At 30.6% G+C, this 11,018-nt stretch overlaps 1 protein-coding gene across 4 annotated transcripts in view; it reads left to right on the top strand.

The window, feature by feature from the left end:
• LOC106470179 (inositol polyphosphate multikinase-like) overlaps positions 1 to 11,012 on the top strand; it is a 28,047-nt gene extending 17,035 nt beyond the window's left edge. For all 4 annotated transcript variants that reach the window (XM_013930709.2, XM_013930711.2, XM_022398783.1 and 1 more), the window contains exons 4-6: positions 4,255 to 4,430; positions 5,351 to 5,432; positions 9,371 to 11,012. In XM_013930709.2, coding sequence (XP_013786163.1) covers positions 4,255 to 4,430; positions 5,351 to 5,432; positions 9,371 to 9,846 — 734 coding nt within the window. In that variant the 3' untranslated portion in view covers positions 9,847 to 11,012. The remainder of the gene's footprint in view (positions 1 to 4,254; positions 4,431 to 5,350; positions 5,433 to 9,370) is intronic.
• Positions 11,013 to 11,018: the final 6 nt, after the last annotated feature.

The following is an 11,018-nucleotide window of genomic DNA, read 5'->3' on the forward strand; positions in this document are numbered from 1 at the left end:
TATATCAAGCTTAGTAACTAAGCTGTATTTGGGTCTAAAAAAAATATGAAATTTCGAGCAGAATAAAAACTCAACTTACCAACTTGAAGTCTTGTATCGAAAGAATGAATTGACATCATAATACCTGAAAATGGCTGGGAAAGCCACTAGGGAGACATTCTGAGCTTTTGATTGGTTATTCACATGATATAGACAGCAGTAATTGTATATGAGGAAGTGTTTCTAAAAATGGAAAGAGGTTTGGTTGGGCCACTGTGTTTGATTCAGTACATGGCCGATATCTCAGCAAATAGAAAAGATAGAAGGTTCTTATTTTATTATTTTACATTCTAGCTTGTAAATATTGAGAATTTCAGTGCCTAATTCGTAAGAAACTATAGGATTTGTATTTGGACATCACAAACATCTAATTTGAATCAGTGCTGCATTCAACTTATCATGTGACACCCAAAAATAAATGTTTAGGTGTGTTTTTTTTAATATTTACTTTTAAATTAAGAAATTAAATAATGTATAATACCAAAATTTGAATTATAATCTACAATTTGATACCAAACTTATTGACATAAATTCTTAAAATAGTAGTTCAATAAAATTTTTGAATGCGAGTCAACAAACATGATGACATGGCCTTTGACCAGTGACCTGTGTGGAGAAGGTTAATAACCTAGCCATCTCATAATCATCTGATATTAGCCTCCCAGTGTCATCCTTCAAAGGCTCCACTCTTCTCAACATTTTGCTTACCCTTAATGTATTTGAAGAAATTCTTACCAGTTATTTTTATATTTTCAGCCAACCTTTTTTCATAAAGTTTTAGGATTTCATAATTCTCTGTTTGGCCAACTCTCTTGATCTTCTGTAGTCCCCCAATTCTCTCATCATTGTAGTCAGTTCTCATATTTATGATACTTTAATTTTATTTTTTATACTCTTTTGAGTGAATGTGGTGAATGGAACAGCAGCAAGTTTATGGACTTAAAAATATTAAAATCTAGAGTTATTTACAGCCACCTTTTTTATTTTTTTTCTATAAGGAACATATTTAAGAATTTGTTTTTAAAATTTTTCCACATTTGATCTCAAAGCACATGCATACACAATGGCTACTATTCATAAATTAGTTTGCCATGAGCCAGCTGTAGATTTTCTTTTATTTCAAGGTGTGTCACTTTTTATGTTTTGTAGTTTGAGTGTCAAAAAAAAAAAGACTGTGATGTCTATTTTCACAGATTTTCAGTTGATTCCAAGAAATTTTTAATTTTGCTTAAACTGCATTTCATAACAGTTTCAGTATTCTCTCATGTTGTTGCCATACCTCTATGCAACTTGAGACAGTGACTTATTTGTTTGTCTTTACATTCTTGGGATCATCTGAATCTTTGACATGTCAAAGACAACTTCTGCTGATATGACTCCAAGGATACTAAGTATTTTTCTTGTGGGTAGGAATGAATTGCTAACCAAATTCCGTACACACTCTTCTGAGATTTTTATATTCATTTGAGTGTACCTATTAGTGTTTATATTAGTTTGATTTAGGAGATGTTGAAGTGTCATCTTTCTTTTGAGCAACATGCTCATTTCCTACTTGTCTCACAGTTTTACTACAATGAAGGTTTTATCTCTCTTGAGGATATTGTTTACTTAGATGCCCTTGTTCTAATATCTTATATCTTTTCTACTAATCTCTATCAGATTGAAGTTAGAATGTTGGATATACATGACTGTTTAGTATAAGACTTATTATTTAGTTCACTTAGTGATCTAATATTAATGATTATTTAGTTTTCATAACAAGAGTGTTTGAAAATTAATTATTTTAAAGGCGATAGTTATGACAATTTCATTACATAACTCGGAAAGTGTCATACGTAGTATGATTAGTTCAGTTGTTGTAAATTGACATCATCTTACTTGAATCTTTGCTATTTTTGTTGTTGCCTTAAGTGAGTATTGTTGCATCATAGCATCTAGTAGTTTGTAGAAAGTTATAGGCTGCAGTTGGGAAATGTATATATATAGGCGACTAAGCAAGTGCAAGTAAAGTGAAGTCAGAAAAAAGTTATTTAGTGGAAGAAAACATTAATTTAGCTGGCATGCGAGTGATTAGCCTTAATGGGTGATTTCTGTAGTGTGTTTCACAGTTGTATTGTAACAACAGAGATAGGAAAAATTATTTGTCAGTCAATTGGGCTCTAAAGTAAATGAACCAGTCTGTGTGGACTTTTGATAAAAATAAAGAGACAGTTATTTAAATCTCTAGATACAACTGTGGTAACCAATGAAAGAAGTTAAGTGAAGTTAAGTCAGAAAACGTTAACTTAGTGAAAATAAAGTTAGACTGCGTGATTATTAGTTTAGCTATAATGGGCAATATTTTAAAGTGAGTTTAACAGGGATAAGGTGAATAATTTGTCTTTTCAAAGTGTTTTCTAAGTAATTGAACCCACCTGTGTGAACTTTGACGAAAAGGAGACAATTATTTCAAATTCTGAGGTAATGTAAGTGAATCTCTAATAGATTGTGCAGTAAGAAACAGAGTAGAGAAAAATAATTGGCCTTGTCAATTGAGTTCTAAAATAACTGAACTAGCCTGTGTGGACTTTTGACAAGAAAAGATAGTTATTTAAAATTTTAGATACAACTGTGATATTCCTATAATGTTTGATTTGTTTTTAATATATTATTTTAAAACATGTGGATTGTTTGCTGTCTGTTTATTGTTGAAATTTATTGCCAACAAGTCACAGACACCTTCTGTAAAGAATCCCAGCTCATATTCAAAACATGACATAGTTGTTTGATTTACAAGGATTATTTTGCCTTCCCATGCACTGGATACTATTCATGGACAACATGACAGTTTTTGAATCATTTTGAGTATTTTTCATCTTCCTGCCATCAGTAATATCTTTCCCCTCACATAACTTATTAAATATCTTTATTTACTTGTGGTATTGTCATGAAAGGATAATCACATACTATATTCTTGATCCAACAAAACTAAAATCAAGATTATTGAAGTTTTTGCTTGTTAAAAAAGATCACTTCCATGGTCTTTTTTGCAATGAGTTGTTTTAAACAATAATAACTTCATTGTTGTTCCATACTTTTTTGTGTACCAGAGAGATATTAGATTTTTTGACATTAACTCTTTAGGCTTTGAACATTTTTTACAAAATTAAACTCTTTGAATCATGAACCAAACTTGACATATTGCCAATTCTTTGAGTCTACTGGTGAATTTGTTATCCTTTTCCACAAGACTTATAAGCATTACTTACAACATGCAACACACATTTTAGGTCTCATCCCATAATGTCCATCATATAATATTATTGTTTACAATATCCACTCATTTCCTATTAAAAAAAATTGTAGGTAGATATGTGAACTTGTTTGAACATCCAGGTTCTGTATTGTATACTTTCTTTGGTTGTTTTCTTTCAGGTATTAAATGATTTCTGTCTCATTGTGTGGTTCTTTGGTTTGATTCACTTCCTTCAAGAGGTTCCTCTCCAGTTTCATTTCATCATTGAAATTATTATAAACTCAATACATAATTAAAACTTCATAACAACAGAAATAATTTGGTTCTTCGAAACATGAAGAATCTGAATAAGATTCAACATCAATCTTTTCAGGATAAAGCTTAGAATTTTACCTCATAATGGGCAATTAGCCTTTCTTGAAAATGAAGAATTTATAAGAGAAAGCTCTAACAATATATATGGCAGATGAAACATTAACAGTGTAACATTGATGAGTGAATTTTTTAGTGTTTTTAAAATTTCACCCTGTATCTGATATAGTTTAAAAAAGTACTTTTAAGATAACTTTGTTCCTCCATAGGTAAGCTTCTAGAAGTGAGTACAGAATATCATATCTATTACTTGAAATTAAACTAAACTAGTATTGGAGTCTTTATGTTAAAGTCTTTGTGAATTTTAACTTAATGTTAACTTCAGGCAATAACAGTTGTTAAAAGTCACTTAGTCTCAGCCATACTTGAAAACTATTAACTAATAAGTGTAATTTCAGAATTGACAAAAAACATGACAATTTTATGTTTCACAAATGCATCATTTATTCACAACCGTGATGCCTTTCCTGGCAAAACCATGGTTCTCAATAAATGATTTTTTTATATAATGTACAATTGTCTTGTTTTTCCTCAATTTTGTAATCATGGAGTTTCACGAAGTAACGACAGTTTCAAGTATCAATTATATAAATGTTATTTCTTTTCAGAAGTTGAATATATGTGTTTGGAGGACATCACTGATGCTTTTCACAAACCGTGTATACTAGACTTAAAGATTGGACCAAGGACATTTGATCCTGAAGCAAAACCACAAAAAATTAAAATAGAAACAGAAAAATACCCTGCTGGTAAAATCATTGGATTTCGTATCTTGGGAATGAGAGTATGTACCTTTTGTTGCTTTAGTTTACACTTTAAAGTACTGGATGGTATTCAAAATACTTAAAGATGCCCTTCTGAGTGAGACTAAGAAATTTATATTTTAAGATAATTATGCAACATGATGATAACATAAAATTTTCTATAAGATGAAACAGGTTTTGCTTGCTTCAGTAGGTGCTATTTTTCAAAACTGTTATCACTTTTAATGGACAAATCTCGATTGCTAGACTTCAGAAGAATACTTTGGTTGCACTGGAGCAGACCAGGAAACTATTACAGTCAAGAATATTCTCTTTCTTAAAATATTCACTTGTTTAAAGTTTTTGATTTTAAAAAGGTAGATGCTTGTAGTTTTTATTTTATTTTTTTCTGCACAATGCTACATATATTTGTGTTTTGCCCACTTTGGGAACCAAAACCTGATTTTTAGCATTATAAGCCCTTAGACCTACTGCCGAACCACTGGTGCAAAAGTATCTTTAAATATTTTGAAATTACCAGTTTTGAATATAATGAAGTAATTATGTAACATTGTAAAAAGTGCAGTTACTATAAATGTAAATCATGACTTTTCAACTGTGTAGGTGTTATATTGATATGATTAATTTTTTCTTCTGCATTTGTGTGTTTCACAGATTTATTGAGAAATTGTTGAAGACTATTTTTTGTTGTAAATTTTATTTCAGATGTTAAAGCTTTCTTAATTTGCTTGTGCTTATTGTGTTGTAATAAAATGCTGCTTGGATGCACAAGTATTCTAGACAGATAGATAAGAACTTAATTTTAGACAAACCTTACTTATATTTGCAGTTGTGTACAAATTTGTGTGAGATTATTTTCTTTTAAAATTTTATTTTTAATATTAAAACTCCCATAAGTTGCTTGAGTTTTTGTCTCATTAATTACTATTTGGATACATAGGTGTTCCAGCCAGACAGGCAAGAGTACCTAGTTTTAGACAGAAATTTTGGGAAGCAACAAACACCTGACACAATACCACAAGGTAATTGTAACAATGCTATTTTTTATAACTGGTTATTCAGAAACATTACTTACCTCTATGCACCACTAAAAGCTATTACCTTGTGCACAACTACCATGTAATTTCCTCCACATACCACAAGTTTTCAACAAACTCCCACCTGTACAAGTGTCTGTGTAATGCACTATCTTATGGTGTATCCCTCCACCAAGTAGGGCGACACAACCTCCATGTGCAGTAATTGCCATTAGCACCAGCACGTGATCAAAGGCTCATTCTCTTTTTGACACTGCCTGTGTTCAGATGTTGTTTTTTTTCCTGTTCTTTTTGAGTTTCTAATCACTTTAATAGACTTCCTCTACTTTGTGATACATTACTTTTGTCCTCATTACGCTTTTGTTCCATCCACGTAATTGAAACTCATTTTCTGTAACCATCATGCTACTCACAACAATGAATGCATTAAAAAAATTATATCCAGGTCAAGACATTACTCTTGAGGCATTATCTCCAACTGAATCAACAGCAACTGGAAGTACCATATTTGTTCTCGGAGCTGAAATTCTACTTTAAAAATAAAAAAGATTAGTATTGTACTTGTGAGTTGATAACTCATGATGTTTGTTTTGTTGTCTTTCTCTCTCTCTCATTTGTTTTGCAAAGACATTTTCTATTTTTTGACAAAATATTTAACTTTTTGTTTTTTTTTGTAAAAGAAGAAAGTGTTTCACTTTGAATAGAATATTTAACTTGTAAGGTAAAAGTTAGATATATAAATTTTATTTGTTATAATATGTGGAAGTACTTTTAAAATAAAATTCTACTGGAACTGCTTTATTTTCATACCTAAATAGATAGCTGACATTGCATATTGGGATTTATCTTTATTTATCCACATGTATGTATTTAATTAAAATAAACCAGGATCCTGGGACGATGACTGATTTGCCCCCAAAAACTGGGATAGTGAAAACCCATGGAAAGGAAAACAGATATATCCACATAACATCAGTAATTGGGTCTTATGTTCTCAAATATAAAGTATTTCTTTTCCTATGCAGTGTTAAGTCACGGGTTAATGCTTCAACTTTCACGGGTACTGCCCTAGATGGTGGTAATAATCCATTTCATAGAAAAGTAGTCACTTCTTTCTCTTATTAGACAACTTATAAAAAAACCAGTGCATAATCCATTTTCTCCCATGTATGGGTAACAAAGAGAAGCAAATGGCATGCATCCGTATTCTGTAATGTGCTAAAAGCAGCTCCCGATATAATAAAATGAGAAAGCAAGCCAAGGACATGAACTTCTATTACCAAATATACACTTATATGTAAATGAATAAGTGCTGACCCTGATGCTTAATTGTTTGTATTTTTAGGAACATTACCACATTATGCTGTGATTGTTAACTATATGTTACAACAAATAGAAAAAAAAAAGTGAAAGTATACAATTTGATTAATTTTATTCCAGCTATAAATTCAGATTAACAAGTGAAGCCTGAGTTATGGAAAACTTTTTATTTGTCTAAAAATTTTTTTATTTTGTTGTTGTTGTTGAACATAAAGCTACACTTTGGGCTCTCTGTGCACTACCAACCTTAAGTATCAAAATCCAATTTTTAGCTTTATAAGCCTTCAGCCTTACTGCTGAGCCATTGGGAGACATTTGAAGAAATAAGAAATGTGTGTGAAAGAAAGAAAATATAACAGTAGCTAAAAATTAATAATGACTGCATATAAACTCTAGGGTTCTTGTTTTCTTTAAAAAAGAGTTAGAGGGGATCTTATTGAGGTGTATAAGATTGTCAAGGAAATGAGTAATGTCAATGCACCATCTTTTTTTTTAACTTCATGGTGAGAATGGTAAGACTAGGCAGAGTAAGAGCCATCTTCAACTAAGACAATTTTATTTTTCTAATGAGGTTACTTTCAAATCTTGTGGAAGCAGTAAACTTATGGGAAATTAAGGGAAGGCTTGATAAATATTTGAATAATAAGAACTGGATTTGAGTCCCTTGATGTCCATAAACATTATGTTAATGGAGAAATTAAATCATTTTCATGTTGATTCCTAACTGTGGAACACAATGAACAGGAATGTATAAAGCTTACATAATAAATAGTTGTTGTACATTAGTTATAAAACAACCTAAAATGTAGAGAAAAGAAAAAAATTCAAATATATTACTGAACTTGTGACAGTGCTATTCAAACTGAATATTCCAATTCCTTTATAGTTGAACTTTAGTATTTACAAACTTACTTTTATTAAACTTTAAAGGTATATGAAGAGCATACAATCTATATAAAATATAGAAAAATTTTCTAATAGTAGACACAGTTTTTATCCTGAAAATGAGCTGTTGATTAATGTGTATAGTTCAGGGGCATAACATCAGTAGTGCATAGTAATGCAAGTGCATCATCAAGTTTAAAAACACTTTGTGCAATGTACTACCAATCTTTTTGTGCCTGCTCCAATAAATGTTCTATTATTTGAATGCTATTTTACCATATGTTAACTCCCCCCAGTCAACCCCTTTTTTATTTTGAAAATTCTCTTTATGTTAGTATGTGTTATGCATGTGTTTCTTGGAATTATCATTGGCAGAATTATTTTTTACCCAGAGTTTTAGCCAAGAGGAAGTTTCTGATCACTTCAAATGATTTTCTTCTTAAAGAAGTGCTTCTGTAAGCAACTGATGCTTGCCTAAAGTTAAGGAGAAATTTAGTTTTATGTTTTTTTAAGTCTGTTTCACCATGGGTCACGACGTTTTTTTAAATTCTGCATTTATGACATCTGGAATTTGTGGCATTTACATTTTATTTACTGGTAACTTATATTTATGAGGTGTAGAATTAAAATGAGTGTAATTCATTTCCAAAAGTTTTCATAAAGGTAAAATTTTTCTTTTGTGTTAGCCTTTATTATTTTCATGAACAATTTTAAGCACATTGATGTAAAAATATTAGTTTCATTTAAATAGATTTTAGGCCAGAGAGAACCTCATGTTTCATTTTATAGCAAATTAAAACCTTCTATTCTCCAGGAATATAAGTAGCTACTTTTTTTTTTTTTTTTTTTACCAACGTGTGTGCAGTTAGTTTTCTGTTACACCACCAACTTATGGAATCACTGTACACTTTTGGTATAGATTAGCTTTAATGTTACAAATAGTCTCTGATAGTCTTACTTACTTAGATATCACTTTGTAACTGTGAAACAAATATCTAAACACAGGTAAAAACCAGTGAAACATAATGCCAAAATTCAGTACTCTTGAAGTTCAGCAATTTTGTATTAACTTGCCAAAGCTTAGTTCCCACTTCCCAAACCAATCTTGCGTGAAATTCTGAAGCAACTATTACTAATTTTCTGATTGCAGTCCTGTATAAGACAAATTATTTTTTCTGCTATTACTTTACATTCCAAGTCCAATTTGGCCATTTTTTCATTTTTAGAGTTTCCTAAAACAAACTATAGCATCTTGTAGTTCCATTTACAGAAAATTAAAATTAGGTTTAAGAAGGCCTTTAGATTAGTTTTTGAGCCAGTTTGGCTACCATTGGTAAGCAATTATGCCTAATAAGTTTAATTGAATATTTCTATCCAGTTTTAGCATTTTTCTACCTCTAACTATAAATGGTTGTAATTTCTTTTGTTTTTCAAATAAATGAAAAAGAAAAGGCAACATTATTACCTCATCTCAGCATCCATCTGGAGCCAGTTGCAAAATGTTTAAAAACATACAAAACCGTGATGATAGATATTCCCATAAATAAAAGATTTTACTTAAAAAATATGCTGTTTTTGAAAAAGAATGTCTTCTCCAAATGCTGCATTTGATAAACATTTTTTCACTGGATCTGTCTTACAAACATTTATTATTGACTAATAAATATATGTTGCCTTAGTTAGTTGTTTTTATTTCTCTGAAAACTTTTTTTTTTCAGCTTTGAAACTTTTTTTGAACATACCAGATAGACCAAAGGCTTGGCTTCTTCTGTGCTTCTTGTTACACAAGCTGCATTCCATAAAGTCCTGGTTTTTACATCAAAGACATTTTGTTTTTTATGGTAGCTCCTTGTTGCTAGTGTATGAAGGAGATACTGAAAAAAGAATAGGTTGTGAGAAAACCATGAACTCTAATTTCTCCTGTGAGCAGAGCAAAGACAGCTTTGGAAGTAAAATTACCAGTGAGAACAATGATTCTGTCACAGATTACTGTAGTATATGTTGTTTATCATCAAACCTATGTAAATCAGTGTTGCTTGACAGCACTCTGTCTTTTGTCTGTGATGTTCGAATGATTGACTTTGCTCATGTTTTCACAGCACATGAGAAGGATACCAACTACCTGGTTGGATTGGACAGTCTAATAACATACCTCTATAATATTCAGAATTCTCTTTTGCATGATATGCAGTGATAGTTTGTATTAAAAATTTCATTTTAACTTTTGCTGAATATTTCTAACATTTTATGTTACATAAAGTAAGAATGGTAAATATACTCGGCAATCAGCATTTTAATTTGTTAGGGTTTTAACTAACCAAATAAGTTATACTGTTTCATTATAATAGTAGACATGTTTTTATGAATTTCATAATGTTTTAGGTTTTTATATGAGTTACATACAAAAAACGTCTTTAGAACATTAATTGATGATTATTTTTCTAATATTTTGGTTCATATTTTAACATTTTGTTGAAATATCTGGATATTTTATGATTGTTGGCATTTATTGTTAATTTTTCTTTTGATGAATGTACAAGCAATATTGGAATGTATGACATTTGTCTTAACATTTACTATATGGTATAATCTTTTGTTGTTTACATTTAACATGAGTTCTCTACAGTACTTGATTTAGTAAGATAATAATACAATAATAACTATCATTACCAAATCTGACAGAGGAAAAGGGTTATCATTGTTTAGGACAAAGTATATTATTTTTAAGAAAGCTCAGAGCATACTAGATGATTCTGTTAAGTTTTTAAAGTGCTGGATGCTGATCATGCAAAACAATGAAAGCCAACATTATAAACATATCTACTTAAACTTAAAAAACAAGGGGTCAATAATAAAACTGTTTACAAAACCATATGCCTGATGGGTTCACACCAAAGTATACCATACAGAGTCCCTAAGGTACATAAAGAAGGTTGTCCAGTCAGATCCATTGTCTCTAGAATAGGTATGTACAATCAACTGTAGAAAAAATATTTAACTTAATTTCTGAAGGAGTTTATTAGTGATGAATCTATGATAATTCATACAACTTTACAGGGATAAAAAGGAGCTTATTAGCCATCAAGGATATCCTTTCTAGCTCCCAACTATAAGCACCTCTTACTACCCATGTATTCATCCAGTTTTTTTTTTGAACTCAGTTAAATTTTATACCTCTACCACCCTTGAAGGCAGCTCATTCTAAAAGTCAACCACCCTGTTTGAAAAGCAATACTGTCTAAACTGCAGACAACTACACTGCCAAAATTTTAATTTGTGACCCCTTGTCCTGTAGTCTTCATTGCTAAACACAAAAAAGTTTGATGGATCTATATTATTAATACCCTTAATAATCTTAAACACCTC

This window comes from Limulus polyphemus, unplaced genomic scaffold (genome assembly GCF_000517525.1).
Source record: "Limulus polyphemus unplaced genomic scaffold, Limulus_polyphemus-2.1.2 Scaffold3862, whole genome shotgun sequence".
Lineage (NCBI taxonomy): Eukaryota > Metazoa > Arthropoda > Merostomata > Xiphosura > Limulidae > Limulus > Limulus polyphemus.